At 35.6% G+C, this 20,917-nt stretch overlaps 4 protein-coding genes and 1 pseudogene across 8 annotated transcripts; 4 read left to right on the top strand and 1 right to left on the bottom strand.

The window, feature by feature from the left end:
• The first annotated feature begins 759 nt into the window (after positions 1-759).
• On the top strand, positions 760-3,414 carry LOC104765911 (aspartate carbamoyltransferase, chloroplastic). Of its 4 annotated transcripts, none has more exons than XM_010489703.3 (6): positions 760-1,026; positions 1,548-2,134; positions 2,239-2,378; positions 2,476-2,649; positions 2,754-2,990; positions 3,073-3,414. In XM_010489703.3, exons 2-6 carry the CDS (start codon positions 1,606-1,608, stop codon positions 3,178-3,180), a joined length of 1,188 nt encoding a protein of 395 aa, XP_010488005.1. In that variant the 5' UTR covers positions 760-1,026; positions 1,548-1,605; the 3' UTR covers positions 3,181-3,414. The 4 variants fall into 4 exon arrangements, with proteins under 4 accessions (XP_010488005.1, XP_010488006.1, XP_010488007.1 ...); XM_010489704.3 differs by having other exon boundaries at positions 773-1,068; XM_010489705.3 differs by having other exon boundaries at positions 791-1,068; positions 1,545-2,134.
• A 172-nt stretch (positions 3,415-3,586) lies between these two features.
• LOC104765910 (protein TRIGALACTOSYLDIACYLGLYCEROL 2, chloroplastic) lies at positions 3,587-6,075 on the top strand. Of its 2 annotated transcripts, none has more exons than XR_015591340.1 (6): positions 3,587-3,728; positions 3,840-4,435; positions 4,519-4,848; positions 4,981-5,107; positions 5,621-5,711; positions 5,813-6,075. XR_015591340.1 is itself a non-coding variant. In XM_010489701.3 (6 exons), exons 2-6 carry the CDS (start codon positions 3,905-3,907, stop codon positions 5,903-5,905), a joined length of 1,161 nt encoding a protein of 386 aa, XP_010488003.2. In that variant the 5' UTR covers positions 3,587-3,728; positions 3,840-3,904; the 3' UTR covers positions 5,906-6,075. The 2 variants fall into 2 exon arrangements, 1 of the variants encoding a protein (XP_010488003.2); XM_010489701.3 differs by having other exon boundaries at positions 4,992-5,107.
• A 332-nt stretch (positions 6,076-6,407) lies between these two features.
• Positions 6,408-8,085, top strand: LOC104765909 (ethylene-responsive transcription factor 7). Its single transcript, XM_010489700.3, has one exon. It carries the CDS (start codon positions 6,993-6,995, stop codon positions 7,734-7,736), a length of 744 nt encoding a protein of 247 aa, XP_010488002.2. The 5' UTR covers positions 6,408-6,992; the 3' UTR covers positions 7,737-8,085.
• Positions 8,086-12,391: 4,306 nt separating this feature from the next.
• LOC147920379 (uncharacterized) lies at positions 12,392-17,981 on the bottom strand (annotated as a pseudogene).
• Positions 17,550-20,290, top strand: LOC104765908 (uncharacterized). Its single transcript, XM_019240676.2, has 4 exons — positions 17,550-18,485; positions 18,976-19,425; positions 19,520-19,838; positions 19,947-20,290. The coding sequence occupies exons 1-4, from the start codon at positions 18,039-18,041 to the stop codon at positions 20,081-20,083; spliced, it is 1,353 nt and encodes a 450-aa protein (XP_019096221.2). The 5' UTR covers positions 17,550-18,038; the 3' UTR covers positions 20,084-20,290.
• Positions 20,291-20,917: the final 627 nt, after the last annotated feature.

Raw genomic sequence — 20,917 nt, 5'->3', positions numbered from 1 at the left:
AAACCAAATAGACACGTAAAAAAATCTGTACATTTTATACTACATAAAATTTAATTAACAATATGATATACTAACTTCATTATAACACGATACACCACAAACATACTATTTATGCACTACATAATATATTGAGTTAACATATTGTTCACTTAAAATTTATAAAACAGTACTTAAATTGTTTTAAAGTTAAAAAATAGCTTCGCGGTACACCGCGAGTGAATATCTAGTTAGGAGTATTATTAGATTCTAATTTATAAAAAATTTAGAAAAATTCATCAAAATCATGAAAAAAGTGAATTAGTGAAAAATTATAAGTATTGGTAGAAAGTTTTCTATAATTTTGTTGATTAGTATTCTAAAATCTTGTAAAGTACCGCAAATAATCTTTGTATTTTTGTGATACTTTTCATGATTTTGTTTTGTGAAGAAAATGTATAAAATCATGAACTAATAACAGAATAGTTTAATTCATTAACAATCATAGATTCTTTTGTTTTAATTGAATAACACAAAATTTTTAATAATTTTATAAAAGTCTGAATCCAATAACCCAAATTTGTTAAGATTTTAAATGACTTTTTATAAATCACAAACTGATAACACTAAATTTTAACAGAATTTAATAAAATTTTAATATAATAACAACAAATGCTACATAACATTTTAAATGTTTAAAAATCTATTAAAATCTTAAACCAATAACTCCCACTTAATTTATTTACTTTATAAAAAAGTGCATTTAACTAATGATTGTTTCTTAATTTTTTCTTTTCCCAAAGCCTTTTTTTCTATTTCCCTCCGTTAATTATTCCAAAACGTCTTTGATTTCATTATTCTAGTTTCCTTACTAAAACCCTACGTTACTCCGGCCGCCGCGGCCGTTCCCGTTGATAATTCCCCGTTGTAAGGAGTTGATTAAGGCTAAGTTTCTTCTATTTCGCTGTCGGTCTTTCAACCAGCGTTACATCTCGACCAGCCAGACTCTGCATCATTTGACTGCTCTACTTCATTCAATTACTCTTTAAGGTCTGTGCAGGCTTTGAAACTCATCGCATCACTTTTGTGTGTGTGAGTGTTTTTTTCTTCTTCTTCTATTGAGGTATACGATTGATTGGAATTTAGCCTTGTTATCGTTTCGGGTTTATGATAATTAGATTACAAGGGGATACGAGACATCACATTATTTCTCAAAATCCACACTTTTTCAAAATTCATTCTTTCTTTTTGTTTGTGTGATTGAGATTAAGGCCAATTTCGATAGAATAAGCATGGTTTTGATTCGCCCTCTATCAAACCAAAACACTTGAAATTTCTTTTTGGTAGTGCTTGTGTAAAAGCATGGTTTTGTTATGTCCATAATATACAATCATTGATCAGTGTCTTCTTTCGCTGTTACTTTTTTTTTTTTTTGCTTCTTCATGTTTTCAAGTTTTTGGTAGGTTCTTGTAAAATGATAGATGTAAGATCAGTTACCAATATTATCTGCGGCGTGTGTGGATACTTTTTAACTAACTGCATTGTTTATCGTTTGTATGTGATTCTAGCAGGTTCTGGAAGTTGTAACTCACTCACTACCTCCCATCAACGGCTTAGCATCCTGCCAGAATGGCTATCCCATCATCACTTACTTCAGCCACACTTTGCGGCGCCTCAGTTTTTCCTAAAGCAGCATTAGCCTGCAGCTCTGACTTCCCAAGCAATCTCTCTAGTCCTTTTGAAAGCTCAAAGATTTGTTTGACTTCATTTCCTGCCTCTAAGAAAAATGCTACCTGGAATCTGACCCGATATGTTGCTCCAATCCAAGGATTTAGGTGTCATGCTATGCAAGTTGAGACACGGGAATGTTTTACAGCTGGCAAGAAATTTCAACTTAGTGATGTGATTGAAGGGCAGCAGTTTGATAGGGAGATGCTAAGCGCTATATTTGATGTTGCACGGGAAATGGAAAAGATTGAGAAAAGCTCTACACAAAGTGAAATACTCAAGGGTTATTTAATGGCTACCCTCTTTTATGAGCCTTCTACCCGTACCAGGCTCTCTTTTGAATCTGCCATGAAACGCCTTGGAGGTGAAGTCTTAACTACTGAGAATGCCAGAGAATTTTCGTCTGCAGCTAAAGGGGAAACACTTGAAGGTATCCACTTTGTCAGCAAATATCTTCTTCTTGTTGTTGTTGCTGTGACATGTTGATTGTGTTAGATTAGATTATTTACTGAAACTTTTTGGAGAACTTTTCAGACACTATAAGAACAGTGGAGGGTTATACTGATATTATCGTGATGCGGCATTTTGAAAGCGGTGCTGCTAGAAAAGCTGCAGCTACTGCCAATATACCTGTCATTAATGCAGGTGATGGTCCTGGAGAGCATCCTACTCAGGTGTGTTGTGTTCTTAACCTTTAGCGTTTTATTTGTCTTAAACAATCACTACTGCACATCCTTGTTTCTTATGTTTGGCACTGTTGCTGTTGTTAAGGCTCTCTTGGACGTCTATACCATTCAAAGTGAAATTGGAAAACTAGATGGCATCAGTGTAGCCTTAGTTGGAGATCTTGCCAATGGAAGGACAGTCCGGTCGCTTGCATACTTGCTTGCCAAGTTTAATGACGTGAAGATCTACTTTGTTTCCCCTGAAATTGTTAAGATGAAGGTTAGTATTACTAGGCTTGTCAGCCCTGAAAAAGTTGGTTTAATTTACTCGTCATTGCGTTTGTTTGCTTATCGTCTTCAAAAATGTCTGTTTTATAATGGTAGGATGACATAAAAGAATATTTGACATCAAACGGGGTGGAATGGGAAGAAAGTTCAAACTTAATGGAAGTAGCATCCAAGTGTGATGTAGTTTACCAAACCCGAATCCAAAGAGAGCGGTTTGGAGAAAGGCTTGACCTTTACGAAGCAGCTCGTGGGAAGTATATAGTAGACAAGGATCTCTTAGGAGTGATGCAGAAAAAAGCTATTATCATGCATCCCTTACCGAGATTAGATGAAGTAAGTTAATAAAATCCCCACAGTTTTCATCTATTGTACCTTGACACAATAATCCTCACTCTTTGTAATCCTTCATGTGCAGATCACTGCAGATGTTGACGCTGATCCAAGAGCTGCCTACTTCAGACAAGCAAAGAACGGTTTGTTCATTAGAATGGCTCTTCTGAAGCTACTGCTTATCGGTTGGTGATAGAAGGAGGTAGAAATCCATTAACCATCTGAAATCTCAAGCCTGTGACAGAAGAGAGACAGTGGCATCAGCTCGCAATAATAAAATTCCTAAACACAGTGATCTTTGTGCGTCTGTTCTTGATGTTACTCAAAAAGAATAGTAAAAAAAAAGCTGTTGGTTTGTTTGGTCACAAGACTGATTTGAAGAGGAAGAGTTGTTGAAACTTTATGAAATAATTTGATTTTGAGCTAATATTTTCACATTTTGCGGTCAAACACAACAAGATGGCCTACCACTTCTCCAAAGGGCCAAAAGCATACAGGGAAGAAGAGAGAGACATTCACTTTCACTGTAACATTATTTTCTTGATTATGACGAAAATGCCCTTGCTTCCTTTCAAATTGGCTTCGTAATGAGAAATTAGGTGATTAATTAATGAAATTATGATTATTAATAAAAACACATGGGAATTTGATTTTTTTTCCGTCTTTTCTCTAAAATCCAGCAACAAACAAAGCTATTCTCAGATTCAAGGACACCAGTTCTTTCGTAAGCTTCGAGCCCAGGTAATAGTATTCTCTATTTCTCTCAAAAACCCTAATTTCGACTTGTAAATCGATCGGTTAAGTAGAAGCTTCACGCAATTCACATGGTTCTTTCTCTTTTCTAAACTGCAGCTCGGGGAAAAAAAATTGGAACTTGCAACATAAAGTTTTAGTTTTTTTAATTCAATTTTGGGAAGATGATTGGGAATCCGGTAATTCAAGTTCAATCATCACTAATGCCATCATCTTCCATGATTGTTTGCCCTCGAGCTTCACCCAATGGGCTTCCTTATCTCCCACCGAAGAAACCTAGAACTAGTAGGCATTTAGTTGTAAGAGCTGCATCCAATTCCGACGCTGCTCATGGTCAAGGTCAACCATCGTCTGGTGAAGGAGGGAAGAGTCCGCTCACGGTTGTTTTGGATGTGCCTAGGAATATATGGAAACAGACTTTAAAGCCTTTGAGTGATTTTGGTTTTGGAAAAAGAAGTGTTTGGGAAGGTGGGGTTGGTTTGTTTATTGTCTCTGGAGCTACACTTCTTGCTCTTAGCTGGGCTTGGCTGCGAGGGTTTCAAATGCGGTCCAAGTTTAGGAAATATCAGACTGTGTTTGAGCTTAGTCATGCCTCTGGTATTTGTACCGGAACACCTGTTAGAATCCGCGGGGTTACTGTTGGTACGGTGATCCGTGTTAATCCTTCCTTGAAGAACATTGAAGCTGTAGCTGAGGTATGATTTTGGTGCTTTGATCTGGTTTTGACAGTTTTTATTGGTTTCTTGAATTTGGCTCTCTTGTCATCATCTTTTTGTAGATTGAAGATGATAAAATTATTATCCCAAAGAATTCACTGGTTGAGGTGAATCAGTCTGGTCTTCTAATGGAAACCATGATCGACATTATGCCTAGGAATCCGATACCAGAACCTTCTGTAGGACCTCTGCATCCTGAATGTGGTGTAGAAGGTCTGATCGTTTGCGATAGGCAGAAGATTAAAGGAGAGCAAGGAGTTAGTTTAGATGAATTAGTTGGAATTTTCACTCGTATTGGACGCGAAGTGGAGGCCATTGGTGTTGCGAATACGTATTCGCTTGCTGAGAGAGCGGCTTCAGTTATTGAGGAAGCAAAACCATTGCTCAAAAAGGTGATATGAGTAATTTTGGTGGCCTTTGTTAGATCTTGTTTGCAGTATTTTTCAAAAAGAGTTGATAGGTAAAATTTCAAGTTGGACAGAAATAAATGTATTCTCATGCTCAAGCGTTGGGTTTTGATGTAGTGATGTCACAGATTCAAGCCATGGCTGAAGATGCTCAACCTTTGCTCTCTGAGTTTCGTGATAGCGGCTTGCTCAAGGAAGTTGAGTGCCTTACTCGAAGCCTTACCCAAGCTTCTAACGATTTGAGGTACTAGCTCTGAGTGTAACAATCTTGGCAAATCGTTATGAGTATTTTGAATTCCATGGTGCAAATGCTAAACTATTTCTGCCTCATGTTGGAAACAGACCATATGATAGGAACACTCTAACTTCCATTTATTTATGTGGCTTCAATACTCTATTTGTGGACTAGTTTCTGAACAAGAGCTGCTTTTAGAAACGTATACATATATATCTATGCATAAATGAGCCTTATCTATACATATCTTTTTTGCTCATCGCTGCTTTTCAATCTTTCCTCTATTCTTTTTTAAATGTTTCGGTAATCGATCATCTTGTCTGCCTCTATTACTTATCTTCTGAGACAAAGTCTGCTGTTTGTATCACTTAAATGTATGTTCCTGGACCACATCTATGTAAAAGCTCGTTTACCTACATACGTATATGGTTAACTGAGAGATAAGCTATGTGATTATAATGTTCTTACGGTAGACAGAGCAAAATTTAAATATCTTATTTTTGTTTGGTTATAACATTGCAGAAAGGTGAATGCGTCGATTATGACACCAGAGAATACAGAACTGATTCAGAAGTCAATCTACACTCTGGTTTACACTTTGAAGAACGTCGAGGTAAACTTTATTCATTATATCATACAAACACTAAAGCTTTGACGAGTTAAAAGAATAAAATATTAACAAAAGACTTATGGTTTCTTGATTCTTGATTGTAGAGCATAAGTTCAGATATTCTGGGGTTCACAGGGGATGAAGCAACGAGAAAAAACCTAAAACTACTCATAAAATCCCTCAGCAGGCTATTATGATGAGCCTGGAGAGAAACCAACTCAAGAGATTTTAGCAAAATGTGTTTGTTCTTGGTTCTTTTTAGAGGTATTATTATTGATTGTTTTGGTTTTGAATTGGGTTTTTTTTTTTATTAATGGAGAGACACAAATTCAGTTTTTATATAAACGAGATGAGAGTGTTTCTTTTATCTCCTCTCCCAATTAATGCGTTTCCTCAACAGCATTTACTTTTAACACGGAGACGGATGTCGATGACGATAAGCGCGTCTCGTTTTCGTGTAGGGTCTCTCTCAAAGGCAGGAGAAGAAACCTCACCTCACCTCACCCCCTCACTTACATTATTTCGACATGGATGGAGTATTATTAAACGAAATGAAATATAAAAAATAAAAATATTGGAGGGTGTTTTTGGTCATTACAAGTTGGGACTAGTTTGGTCTTTTTTAGTTGATTTTTTAAAATAATAATAATAAAGAAATAAGTGAGAGACTCAATAAGATTTTATTATAAAAATAGATTGTGGTCAGGGGTCAGGACAGAGAGTGCAAGTGCTTACCCTCTTTTACTTTCTTCGCATTTCGAGACATCATCTCTCTCTCTCTCTCTCTCTTGTGAACTCTTTTTTAGATTTTTCCAGTTTTGTTTTTCTGAATTTTCCACAATCCACACAGTAGTATATCGAATAAAAAGTTTAAAGCAAAAGAAAAAAAAAAAAAAAAAGAATCCAAGTTAAGAAAATGCTCTACGATAAATAAAAAAACGAATTGGTCGGTCTTGTGTGAAACGCGGCGTGAAGGTAGTAGTAGAGAAAAAAATCGAAAAAATAAAAAAGAGAGAAAAAGCTTTTCCAACCATAAATTATTAATTATTATTACAATAAAATTCTTTGAGTAAAATATTTTTTTGAAAAGAGTGTTTTTTTTTTTTTTTTTTTTTTGTTTAATTTGTGTATTCCAATCGCTACCCCTTTGGTTCCTTTCATCTTCTTCTTCCTCATCTTTCCTCATATTTTCAACATTTTCTTCTTCACACACAAACACACACAGATCTCTTCACCATCACATTACTTCTGGTGTTATCCTTACATCTATCTTCAATCTTCTCCATGAGGAAAGGGAGAGGCTCTTCCGTCGTTGGACCCGCCCTTCTTCCTGTTGGATCTGTCAAGGAGCCGAGGTATAGAGGCGTCAGGAAGAGACCTTGGGGTAGATTCGCCGCCGAGATCCGTGATCCATTAAAAAAATCACGTGTCTGGCTCGGTACTTTCGATTCCGCCGAGGAAGCCGCACGCGCTTACGACGCCGCCGCTCGTAACCTCCGTGGTCCAAAGGCCAAAACCAATTTCCCGATCGACTGCTCTCCATCTTCTCCTCTCCAACCTCTCAACTACCACCAGAACCAGAATCGGAATCAGAATCTATGCTCTGCTGCGAATCAGAACCAGATCGATCCGTTTATGGACCATCGGTTATACGGCGGAGGTAATTTCCAGGACCAGCACCAGCAGCAACAGATGATCAGCCGGCCGGCGAGTAGCAGCATGAGCAGCACCGTCAAATCTTGTAGCGGACCGAGACCGATGGCGGAGGCGGCGGCTTCTTCGTCGGTGGCGAAACCGTTGCACGTTATTAAGAAGAGGTATCCGAGGACTCCGCCGGTAGCTCCGGAGGATTGTCACAGCGACTGCGATTCGTCTTCGTCTGTTATCGACGACGGTGACGATATCGCATCTTCGTCTTCCCGCCGGAAACCGCCGTTTCAGTTTGATCTTAATTTCCCGCCGTTGGATGGCGTTGACTTATTCCCTGGCGCCACGGATGATCTTCACTGTACCGATCTACGTCTTTGATTTTTATTATTATCGGTAACACAAATACAAAAACAACAACAACAACAAGATCCGTTGATTTACTTACACACAACCGGAAAACTAAAAATTATGCTCTGTTTTTTTTTTTTTTCATTTTCCTTTGATCTCGTATTGAAAGGAAAAAAAAAAGAAAAAAGGATTGAGCGTGATGATTTTTATCATCAACGAGGATGATGACGATTATTGAAAAAAATGAGAGAGATTGTGATAAGATCTGTTTAATGTAAGAACCAGATCTGGGGTTTCATTGTTATCTGTTTCTTATAAAAGATCCAACCCTTTTGTTACATGTAACAACATTCTGAAGCTGATTTCAAATTTTTTTAGATTTCTACTTCTTCATACAGAGAGTATTCCTGATCTGTGAGTAGGAAGCTGCATTTTAGACAATAATATGTGACAGGACCACACAGAGGGCACAAATATTTGTTTGTCTTTTGTCTCCTTGGTTTGATCTTTGGTAAATTCAGGGGTTTCTTTTGTTCAACAAGTAGAGCTTAGCATTTTAGTGCTGCTTCTTGTGACTACCGAGTTTGGCTCTGACATGGAAGCAAGTAGGAGCGTGAAGCTACTTTGCTGTCTAGTTGGGTGATTCGAAGAAGGAAGTTGGAATACTTAATTTGTCATTGTTAACACTGGAATTTTCGTTCATCTGTTTATAGAGGCTCTCCCTTTCGTGTAATCAATCGATATTTGGATGTTGTTGATTCAATGGGCGGTGAGTGATTTGGGTGATCGATAAAGCTCAATGACCAAAGGCCAAATCTTTAGGTTAAAGTTTGGTGGCTGAGATGATTGTTTTGATCCTTAAGAGCTGTTGGTTGGGTGGAAGAATTCGTTGTGTGTTTGACCATTTTGTTTTGGTAGAGAGAGAGTTGTCCCAAATTTGGTATCTACTTTGCTTCTCTGCCACGGATTCAGACAGTGAATCTTTGTGTCTGAAGCAAAACCGAGCTTTTTAACCGTTTTAAGAGCTTTGAAGGTGAAGTGGAAAGTCAAAAGCAATGTCTTGTTCTTTGCTGTAAATATTTTATGACCAAACTGATCTCAAGTAGCTTTGCCTTTTCGGTTCAAATTCCAGTTTGAGATTTTATCTTCTAATTTTATGTAAGTGTAAACTAGGTTTTATCTTATGGTACACCACGGTCTATTATTTTATTGATATATATACTGTTAACGATTGTAGGTAGAGTTTTGTAGAAACTCTTGATTTGCAAGTTGATAATATACATTTTACGATTTGTTAGTTATGATTTAGGAATGAATGATCTGACATATTATTATTATGATTCTCAATTGATATTATTGGATTAATAGTGTACATTTAAAGCTAATAAGATCTTATCAAATATGTAATCGTTTATTAAATGCAAATTAGATATTTTCTAAGATGTATTCATTTTGAATTAGTTGCTATATTATAGGAATGTGATTAAGAGGATGTGATTACATAAATTGGGTTATCAATTCTTTTTATCAAACTCCATCCTAAAAATTCGGCATGCAGATTAGATATTTCCTAAGATACAATGGACATTAATTGGATGTAAATAAGTATGTTATGGATTAAAAACCGGCCCAAAATATTCGGCAATCTTAAGGAGGATCCGGATAATTGAATCGGTTATAATTTTAGTTAAAAACCTGACCCGAAGTTGGCAAAAAGTGATGGCACCCTATTGCACTCCAAAAATGTATTCCGAGCTTTATATGTGGATATACTTGTTTGGTTACAAATATCCTAAGACAATTTTTAATATATATCCGTTTATAAAAATTCAAATCACATTATATGCTGAAAAAAATCTAAAATTTTATTAACTTTATGTATTGAATAGTAATAAAAAAAATATAAGATTAATAAAAATGAAAGTAGAATTATATTTTAATCTAACATTTTTATTTAAATTAGATAGATATATTTTAGAAAATTAATATTATCAAATAAAGAAATGATTGTGTATGGTTGTAAGGATTGTAGAGAATTTAGTTGAGACTTGTTTGGATACAAAGATAAGAGAGGATGACACAAAAATGTATTTCAAAAATGTTAAGATAGATTAGATAGATATATTTGAGGAAATTAATATTATCAAATAAGGAAATGATTGTGTTTGGTTGTAAGGATTGTAGAAAATTTAGTTGAGACTTATTTGGATACAAAGATAAGAGAGGATGACACAAAAATGTACTTCTAAAATAAGATAGATTTTAATTTCTAGTGTTTCAACACTAAACAGATGAAAATGAAGTTTTAAGAATTTATGGTTGAAATTTATAAGACCGCATTTTCTAGTGGACCAAACCTGCAAAATGATTATGCTCTCTGCGGAGTAGATATAATGGGACAGATTACTCTAATCTATTATATAGTCATTTATTATTGGATATTTTCTTTCCATTAACCCAAAATGCGTTATTAATTCTAGTCAAAAATAAAATCCCAGGATTGAAGATAATTCTAGAATTAAGGAGAAAACGAAGAATGTAAAATTATTAATACAAATTTACAAATGGATTCATTAAATAGACAATGGATGTGGCTTGGATGATATTGTTATTTTAGAATGAGGAGAAAAACAAATATCTAGAATTAGCAAGGCAAATGGCTATAAATTAGGTATCATTAAGGCAAATGGCTATAGGTTAACAGGACAAATGGGTAAAGGTTAGAGAGTATTCTAAAATATTTAACACCTGGCCATCACTAGTGTAAACAGGAGTGCATGGTGACATTTATAATCTACCCAAAAAAAAAAGTTCACTAATTAGCTAGTCTTGTTCTATTCTTTTTCCCATACATACAAAATAAAATATAATTAGGTATTTTTCTAATATATGTAACTCTTATCTGTTATGGGGAAATTTATAGCTACAATAGGATGCTAACAGAAATTAAAACAAAAACTTTATACACTATAATAACTAAGGCAATTTTTTATTTTTTATTTTTGTAGTAACAAACTAACAATTTTAAGTTTATACCATTTTGTTTTTGTTTACATAAGGTTACATAACGATACAAGTAGCAGGAAAAACAACTGAAAAACTACAAACAAATAAAATCACCAACAAATAATCAACCCAACAAATTTATAACAATATACTATCTTCAACCAAATAATTGTTGATTATCTTCAAAACATAACATGTTTCTAGTCTTCCCGGACTGTTTTCACTTTTCTTAACACCTTAGAATTTTAGATGATATTTCGAAATGTTATTGACCGAAACTCATACATTTCCTTTCGAAAGTTTTGTTTAAATTCCTTGTAAACAAAGAGTTGAACCCAGATTCAGTAAAGACAACCTGCTTTGGAAGACAACTTCTCGACCAAGTGACCTATCTACTACTATACTTTGGTATTCACAATTCACAATTCATAAGAGAACCACTTCGGTCAAGCCCCTCATTTTGCATTTTGTTTCTTTCTTTACTGAGGAAGTCATAAAACTTGTGTGTCTACTAACGGTTTTAGAAAGGAAAAAAGATGTCCAGCTACATGAGGTATGACGCAATATATGGCCACACATCTCAAGTTTAATAATATATGCCCAGCTACATCAAGTATATGTTTAGTATGGCCACATGCACCAAGTATGTGACGTCATGTGTTTTACACTATGGACATAAAATCTCGATTCACCGGGTCATTTCTCCCGGCAACGACCGGCCTTGACTTATCAGAACCATAATCGGGGAAAACTAAAACCCGACCCGAGCACCTGCAACCAAAATAAAATACCCGACCCGGACCCATTTTTAATGGGCTTTTTATCTAAATTAAAAAAAAACACAGATCCCATTTTTCCCAAATCGACAAAAAATTGAATATTAGAGTTCTTCATCGTGTGAGAAACTTCAATTCGGAGTGAAGATGGAATTAACATCGGAATCGTCTAGTAGCATGAGGAGCAGGTCTGGAGTCGGGCAAGTTTGTGATTGTGGATTGCCGGCGAAGATGTTCATCTCGAAAACGGCAAGAAATCCAAATCGAAGGTTCCTCGGGTGTGAGCTGTACAAGGTATGTATCACTTGAATTTCGATATATGTTGAGGTGAGTAGCTTTGTTGATTAAGTAATTGTTTGATGTTTGTGTAGGAAGGTGGTAATGGTCACTGTAAGTACTTTAGTTGGGTTGATGAAGAAGAAGTGAAAGGTTGGCGAGAAGAGCATTGGTTGAAGCTCAAGCAGAAATTAATGAGAAGAATAAGATAATAAGTCAACTATCAACGACAATCATGGAGCTGAAGGGGGATTTAGAGAGAAATCAGTTGCAGAAGAAGAAGATTGATGATATGGAAGCAATTGTGTCTCGTCAACGCCTCGTTATCACGGGTTTGACAGGCTTGCTTGTTTGTGCAATTGGAGTCATCGTACTTGGTTAAGTTAATTACTATGTAATGTATTTCATCGTACTTGGATTTGTCAAGTAGTTGTTATTGATGTTGATTTGTAGGATTTGGTCCGTTTAACATATTGAACCAAAAATCGGACGGTTTAAAGAACTTTTTGTTTGGATGGCACAAGGATGAAATACAACAACTAAAGTATGTTAATATCCAAAAAGAACCCAAACACAACATCCAAAAAGAACCCGAACACAACAACAACCAACATCATTTTGACTTCCTTATGGTGCTGTTGATGACACATCTTGCACTTCAGCATCATCTTGATCTTGATGCTCCATGCCAACCAAAGCTCCTCCAATTTCCGGTTGATCTTCATGCTCCGTGGCTGCCAATGCTGCTCCCATTTCCTCTTGATCTTGAGCTTCCAATAGAGGAGTCACCATAAGCTTCCTTCTCTTTGCCCTGCTCTCCGGAGACTAAAACAAAATAAAATTATCAAATTAACCATATGTAAGACAAGAAAAATAAATCAAATGTCCGATAACAATACCTCATGAGGACACTTTCTTGAATTATGTCCTTGTTCACCACATAGACCACAATGCACTATTCTTCCTTTTCGATCAACCTTCGTCTGAGACTTTTTTTTTGCGTGGTGATTCATTAAGTCCCTTGATCCTAGCTTTTCCCTTAGGTCTCCCTGCAGGTCGTTTATAAGGAGGTGCAACAATTCTTGGTTTACCAGAATCTTCCCAAAACTTAACTCCATTAACAGGCCTCAAACCTCTTCTATATGTTCCCTTCCATTTTTCACTCAAGTAATAATCTGATATATAGTCTTCCACTTCCAGATTGAGTTCTCTGATTGCACACACAGCATGACGACAAGGTATACCCGTCAAATCCCATTTTCTGCATGCACATTCACGATTGTTCAAGTTGACGATGTATCCAATCTCGAACTCAACAATCTCATATTCTCCACCGGTGCTAGAAATCAATGCACAATATTGCGCTTCTTCACAAGATTTTTCCAGCTCTTTCCTTGCCTTTTTTGTGAATTTTGCAGCTTCTTTTTCAGCAATAATAGACCTATTGGCAACCCTTTGCATTGCATCCCTTCTTATAAGTTCTAACATTTGGACAAATGGCTTCCTCCTTGCAATCTTTAAGGTTCTATTGTATGACTCAGTGTGATTGTTGTGTGTATCAGCACAACAACAACCAACCCTGAAAAACGCCCTACACCATGAACTTGGATCCTTTCGTAGTAGAGTCTTACAAGCCTGGGGATCAAATTCCTTGAATATGCTCAAATTTTCTTTATAATCCGCCTTGTTGTAACTGCTTGCAATTCGACAAAACAAAGGCTTCAACATGTCTGACTTGTGATCTCTCTTCAAGTTCCCATAGATGTGTTGTGCACAGGCACGATGCTCTGCCTTTGGTAACTCTGTAGCAACACCATGAATCAAACCTCTGTGCATGTCGGAAATTAAGATGATGTTCTCACCTAACCCCAAGCTCAAGTCTTTCTTTAATTTTCGAATAAACCATTCCCAATTGGGATTGTTCTCACAATCAACTACAGCCCATGCTATTGGAAATATCTGGTTATTAGGGTCCCTTCCTACATCAGTAAGCAGCTGCCCTTGCATAGCGTTCTTCAAGTGTATACCATCCAGACCAATGATTGGTCTACAATTCTGTTTCCAAGAACTCTTTAAAGCCTCAAAGCAAATGTATATTTGCGAGAATGCCTCACTGCCATCATCCCTTGTCGTCGTATTAACCTCCACTGTAGTGTGCAGATTGATGGTCCGTAGTTGCAGCTCATAGTCCCTTAACCTTGAAAATTGCTCATCACACTCAGCTTGCAGCTTATCAAATATCTTCCTCCTTGCAACTTTTGCCTGGTTTGGTGAGATAATAATGTTGTACCTCCTTTTCATCTCATCTTTTATCTCCGGACCACTCATCTCAGGATCTCTTCTAGTATCTTCTAAGAAGAGATCAACGATTATAGGAGTCTTTATCATTTCACACCTTCCGGTTGGATGACATAGATGTTCACTATGATAACACTTCACCATCCACTTCCCAATCGGATTCTCTATAGCACAATATATGCTCCAAGTACAACCTTTTGCTTTACAAACAGCTTCAAGATTATCCTTCTCCCACCTAGCATACACCACATTGCGTCTCGTCTTCAATATATATCGGATGATGTTCTTCTTAAACTCACTCCCACTATTGAATAACTGCCTCAAACTAAAGACTCCATCAGGTAAGCCTTTCTTAACCAATCTCTCTGTTTGTTCTTCTTCATCGCCAGATTCATCATCCGTTGCAGGATATACTTCATCATCATCCGGAATTTGTTCTTCATAATTATCATTGTTGAAAACTTGAATGTCCTCCACTGCAATACCAGCATCATTGTCAACAATCTCATCTTCATTATCTGACTCTTCAGGTTCGGATAAACCTGCATCTGATTTACTATCCCCACTATCATCTACTATGGCTTTCTCAGAAACATCCTTTTCTTTTTCTCCAGCAGCTTCAAGCGGTTCTTCTTCTGCCTTTTCAAAGAAGATGTCCACCTCTCCCATCCAACGTCCTTTTGAAACCAATTTATTCTTATTGCTATCAACATTCTCCCATAGAGGCTGCCTATCAGAAAGTTCTTCAAATGGTAGCTTGTACCACATTCTCCCAAGATTGTTGACTCTTTAATATGTCTTGAAAAATTGTCACTAAATCAACCTCAAAAACTTCAATAACTCCATCGACGTACTTCAACACTCCATTGTCTGTCTTGAATTGGCCAGAATAATGGCAATTCACCTTCACTGTAATTTTTCCACTACAAAAAAAAAATATATAATTCAGAGAAGACAAAGACAAGTTGTTATAAACAACTAATGAACCCGACAATAACCTCGACAATAACCTATTAACAATGTATAAACAAACTAAGGCTACACAACAAGACTAGACAATAACCTAAGTAACATATAAAGAAGAATTGAATCTTGCCGACAACAACCCCACTTTCCCACTTGTTTAAAACGACAAAATAAAAGTTAAAAATCAACAGCAAAATGCCAGCTTTACCTCATTGGGACGAGAATCAACAGGCAATGTCTTCTTTATTCCGATTTCCAGCAAAGATTTCACTGCATTATCTCTGTTAAAAAACCTAATTGAAAAGAGGATCTCACAGTTCTTCGATATCTTCGATAAAACGATAAAACTTTTTCACAAAACTTTTTCACTTTTCTTGTTTTGATCGATGAATAATTAGAACATGGGCCTGTGTTTTTTTTTTAATTTAGATAAAAAGCCCATTAAAAATGGATCCGGGTCGGGTATTTTATTTTGGTTGCAGGTGCTCGGGTCGAGTTTTAGTTTTCCCCGATTAGGGTTCTGATGAGTCAACGCCGGTCGTTGCGGGGAGAAATGACCCGATGAATCGAGATTTTATGTCTATGGTGTAAAACACATGACGTCAAGTACAAGTACTTAGTGCATATTTGATGTAGTTAGACATACATTATTAAATTTGAGATGTGTGGCCATATATTGCGTTATACCTCCTATAGCTGGACATCTTTTTTCCTTTTAGAAATTAGGGAATTTGTGGACTTGCCGTCTTGCCGAGTGAGTTTAAATCAAAGTTACGTTGCAATACATATATTTGAATTTAAATAAAAGTTAGGAAAAAAGAAAGACAACGAACGAATTATATTTTGAGGTTTGACCAAATCAGGAAAGCTGTGCTTCGATAGTTCTTAAAACTCTTTATTTAGTGGGGGCTAACAAAGAATGATCAATCTTGAAATCTCACAAGTTATTAGAGAGAATAAACAAAAGACAAAAGAACAAACTGGGTGAATACACGTTGCTAAAGGGTAATACTCAAACGTGTAAAGACGTGATTTACCTGTTTATATATTATTATTAAACTCTCTTCGATTTAGGACAAATAACAACATTAAAAAACAAGCAAAAGCAATCAAATGTTGCAAACCAATTATTACTCAACTATCAATCCTAGAATACGAAATCATTAACAGGTACAATATACATACACATATACTAAAAAAAAAAAATGATCTTGACATGGTATTTTAATGTTATGAGTTCTATTGTTCATGGCATATACTTTTTTAGCCAAAGAAGTCAATCATTGTGACATTTTCGTTTCTACTACGAATAACCAAATGCATATTTTTCACGTATTGTATTGTCAATAGAATTGAAAATTTTCAACCAAAAATAAAAAACAAGAAAACAAACATTATTAAATAACAACTAACAAGAAGGAAGGTTTAAAAACATAATTTCCTATAGATTAAAATACAAAACATACAGCGTAAATTATTTTTCACCAATGGCTCAAGGTATGCGGTTTCAATTCTTCAGCAAACAAAAGATAAAAATCTAAAAAAGAAAAATGCCTCAAATCTTTGATTGAGAGATGCAACTACATTTATCGTATAGTAAGCGGAATATAGAAATCTTCAAAGTCGTGAGGAAAGACGAACGCACAACCAGCCACTCATAAGGTCCCAAGTAATAAAAACACACCCATAATTTTATTCGAATAATTGACATCTTATGTAATAATCTATCGTTAATTATGAATAATCTTCAAATCCTTTAAACTTATATCCAATAAACTCAAGACATGCCGCCGAAGGATCTAAATCTCTTTTAAGTAATCCTCTAATTAAAAAATAAATAAATTTAGAGGGACAAATTGAAGAGTTTACTAGTTGAGCTTGATCTAAATTATCTTGTACTATGTATTTGTGTCTTTTTCGTAATTATTTTTAGAATCAGGCTTAACAACAGATACGTGGCGCCGTAAGTACGGTGATAAGCGTAATCTACGGCCTAGATTTCTACATCACATGTCAACGTGGGACCCATTCTTACAGCCTGTGTTCACTTCACCACCAGCATCTCTTTCTATGTCTTTTATTCTTTTTTTTTTTTTTTTTTTTTTTTTTGTAATATTTTCTCATTGCCACGTAACCTTATGTCCGCCGAAATAATGAAAACGTTATCACAACAATTTTGTGATGAATCATAATAAAAGGAAATATAAGTTGGATATATTCATACATTAGTTATATAATTCATTGTACCAATTATAGAACATAAAGATTGATATAATCTGTAATATACCAAAAGCTTTTTAAACAGATGATCCATGAGCTACACAATAGCAGCATACAAGCTTATATCAAGGTTTACAATTTTACAAATAGAGAAATAAAATCTACAAAAATTTTAAATGATGAAAATACTTTTGTCAGTAAGCAGATAAGACCCCGTGATTGTGAACTCACGATCGTCCCATGAACACAAAATCTACTTTCCTTATTTTCTTTTTTTTTTGTATCGTCAATCAAAAATCTTGTTCTTACAATGGTAGGAACTAGGAAGTGCACAATTTCGTTTCCACTTATTAACCCCAAAAACCTAAACTGCTTTGTTCAGACATCCTGTAAATAAGTATTAGAGTAGAGAAACTTCAAGAGATCACTTGTAATTTTTTAAAATTCACTTAAAAGGAAGAACTTCTTACTATTTTTTTCTAACTTTAAATCAAATTACATATAATCAGTACTAATGTTGAGGAAAAATATCATTTTTGTTTGGGTATGCAAATGAACTCTGACAAATAGGGGTTATATAATATATATGGTTGTGAAAGGCCACGTTAACATCGATCTTTATTCTTTATAAATAACCCTTTAGACAATTTTAGCTATTCTCCTGATCCTCTCTGCCTCCATCTTTCAACTGCGTCATCAAATTTATATTTGGCAAACCAAACCAAAAAAAAAAAAAAAAAAAAAAAAACAGAGCATCTCATCTAATAAAATTTATCGAGCGATCGTGTCCATGGCGGACATCGACATCGGAAGCGCAGCAACAAGAGCAAACGACGGAAGAGGAGCACAAGAACGGCTAATCAACAGAGAAACAAAGTTCACACGCAGCGTATCACACGCGCAAGACGAGCTACAGAGCTTCCGTAAATATCTGCGATGGATGTGCGTGGATCAGTCTAGCCCTTGGACCGCTCTTCTCTCTTGGTCTATGTTCGTCGTTTTCACAATCGTCGTTCCCGCCACGTCACACTTCATGCTCGCTTGCTCTGACTGCGACAGCCATCACTCGAGGCCGCACGATTCCGTTGTCCAGCTTTCTCTCAGCAGTTTCGCTGCTCTTTCGTTTCTCTGTCTCTCCAGATTCGTTAGCAAGTATGGTCTCCGTAGGTTTCTTTTCTTCGATAAGCTTTGGGATGAGAGCGAGACCGTTCGCCGTGGATACACCAATCAGCTCAATGTCAGTTAAAAAAAAAGTTTTCATTTTTATTTTTTTACGATTCCGTTTTCAATTTCGCATCTTTCCTTAGATTTGGTTGTGTTTCTTGCCTCGTTTCTTGTTGTTTCCAATTTGAATTTGTGGTTCTAGATTCTTGGAGATTCTGGGATTAAGATTGAAATGGTTTTGGTTTCTTCTTACACGTTGATCTGAAAATGTCGGCTCTGTCGTTTTCTTTAGAAATTTTTGGATCTTTCCAGATCTTGTCGCACTATTGAGTAAAATCACATTAACAATCTGAAACCCTAGACTTTTAAAACCCCATTGCATCTCAATTTCTCAATCCAGAATCCCATAAATCTTCCATGGTGGCGTTAACAAAGAAGGTCTTTGAATCTTTGGGAATTCTCATTTTTACTTGCTTCACAAGCATTACAATGTTTTGTGAATTAGCATAGAGTCATGTTATTTAACTGTGTTACTGAAAATCATTACTATTTGTGTTATGCAGAGATCGCTTAAGATTCTCTCCTACTTCGTTACTCCTTGTTTCTTAGCGATGAGTTCATACAAGATATGGTGGTATGCTTCAGGCGCTTCTCAGATTCCTTTCCTTGGTAATGTTATCTTGAGTGATACAGTTGCTTGTCTGATGGAACTCTGCTCGTGGCTGTATCGGACGACAGTGATCTTCCTGGTTTGTGTCCTCTTCCGTCTCATCTGCCATCTCCAGATCCTTAGGCTTCAAGACTTTGCTCAGGTTTTCCAGATGGATTCGGATGTTGGTTCCATCTTGTCTGAACATCTCCGCATCAGGCGTCACTTGAGAATCATCAGCCACAGATACCGAACCTTCATATTGCTGTCCTTGATTCTTGTAACTGGCAGTCAGTTTTACTCTCTGCTTATTACCACTAAGGCCTATGCTGATTTGAATATCTACAGAGCTGGAGAACTTGCAGTAAGTTCTGTTCTACTTTGGTTCTTTGATGACAAATTTTGCTTCTTTAACCATTTTGCTTAATGTTTTTTTTTTTTTATTGTGGTTATCTCAGCTATGTTCAATGACGCTGGTCACCGCGCTGCTCATTCTACTTCGAAGTGCTTCAAAGATCACACACAAGGCTCAGGCGGTGACTTGTCTTGCTGCTAAGTGGCATGTCTGCGCGACAATAGAATCCTTTGAGACAGTGGATGGAGAGACTCCAAGGTTAGTTGATAGAGCAAGCGGACCCGGATACTATCAAACAGATGGTGATATTGGAGGATCAGACAGTGAAGATTATGGAGACGAAGAAGATGATTTCGATAACAACAATCTCATCCCTGCTTATGCTTATAGCACAATATCATTCCAAAAACGTCAAGCTCTAGGTATGTACATATATATATATATGCCTCTGCATCCACACCAAATCTCAAATCTTCACATCTTTAGTTATACTATACTCGTCTTAACAAAATTTTTGTTGGATTTTGTAGTGAATTACTTTGAGAACAATAAAGCAGGAATCACGGTGTTTGGGTTTACACTCGATAGAAGTACTCTTCATACAATCTTTGGAATCGAAATGTCGCTTGTTCTCTGGTTACTTGGTAAGACCATTGGAATTTCTTGAATCATTCTTTTGGAAGGATCATAAAAAAAAAGCTCTCAAAGTTTTGGCTCCCTTGTTGGATGATGTTGCTATATGTACACAGAGGCTCTGATGTAAAATAACACTTTCTCAATTTTTTTTGTTATTACTGTAAATCATCTGATTTGTTCTTTAACACGTCGATTTTGTAATAGATTTCATGTGTTCAATGAGTGATCTTACAGTAAATTAGATTGGCCTAAGATTTGTTCATTTAGTTCCCACTCTTGTGTCTCTCTGTTTTGTGCTTTTGAAATTGTATTTTAACTTTGTGAGATGGCTTTCTAAATCACTTCTGTATACGTTTTCATGATGTTATAACAAGTTACCAACAGTAGTAAATATGAAAGTTACGTGTTGTTTGTCATGTGGATGAAAATATTTCAGTTTCTATGTTATTGGGTAAATGATATTATATTTTAGTAAATTTTGATAAATCTTCTTAACATATGATTCTGATAAGATTTTTAATGAATTGAAAATTCCTTCATGTATAAACTAATATACGAAGTACATTTTATTTTTAAAAATACACATACTGATATAGTACTTTAAAAATTCAACCCATATAAATTTAATAACAAATACTATTAAGTATTGCAGATATAACAAAAAAAAAACTGTAAAATCTATATTAAAACTAAGAAACTCAATAACCATTTAATAATACAAAATCATAAAAATTATATATTAAATTTTTATATTAAAAAATTAAAAACTCAATAATCATTTAATAATACAAAATCATAAAAATTATATATATATATATATATATTAAATTGGTTATTCATAATTGGGTTATTAATTTATGATATT

Source organism: Camelina sativa, chromosome 19 (genome assembly GCF_030686135.1).
Source record: "Camelina sativa cultivar CO46 ecotype springtype chromosome 19, ASM3068613v1".
NCBI classification, from domain to species: domain Eukaryota; kingdom Viridiplantae; phylum Streptophyta; class Magnoliopsida; order Brassicales; family Brassicaceae; genus Camelina; species Camelina sativa.
This window is presented reverse-complemented; position numbering and strand designations above follow the sequence as displayed.

Coding starts and splice junctions, on each gene's coding strand:
- LOC104765908 (XM_019240676.2), top strand. CDS start 18,039: ATGGCGGACATCGACATCGGAAGCGCAGCAACAAGAGCAAACGACGGA. Junction 19,426..19,519: donor ACAGAGCTGGAGAACTTGCA/GTAAGTTCTGTT, acceptor TGGTTATCTCAG/CTATGTTCAATGACGCTGGT. Junction 19,839..19,946: donor CCAAAAACGTCAAGCTCTAG/GTATGTACATAT, acceptor TGGATTTTGTAG/TGAATTACTTTGAGAACAAT.
- LOC104765911 (XM_010489703.3), top strand. CDS start 1,606: ATGGCTATCCCATCATCACTTACTTCAGCCACACTTTGCGGCGCCTCA. Junction 2,379..2,475: donor CTGGAGAGCATCCTACTCAG/GTGTGTTGTGTT, acceptor GCTGTTGTTAAG/GCTCTCTTGGACGTCTATAC. Junction 2,991..3,072: donor CCTTACCGAGATTAGATGAA/GTAAGTTAATAA, acceptor CTTCATGTGCAG/ATCACTGCAGATGTTGACGC.
- LOC104765909 (XM_010489700.3), top strand. CDS start 6,993: ATGAGGAAAGGGAGAGGCTCTTCCGTCGTTGGACCCGCCCTTCTTCCT.
- LOC104765910 (XM_010489701.3), top strand. CDS start 3,905: ATGATTGGGAATCCGGTAATTCAAGTTCAATCATCACTAATGCCATCA. Junction 4,436..4,518: donor ACATTGAAGCTGTAGCTGAG/GTATGATTTTGG, acceptor ATCTTTTTGTAG/ATTGAAGATGATAAAATTAT. Junction 5,108..5,620: donor CAAGCTTCTAACGATTTGAG/GTACTAGCTCTG, acceptor ATAACATTGCAG/AAAGGTGAATGCGTCGATTA.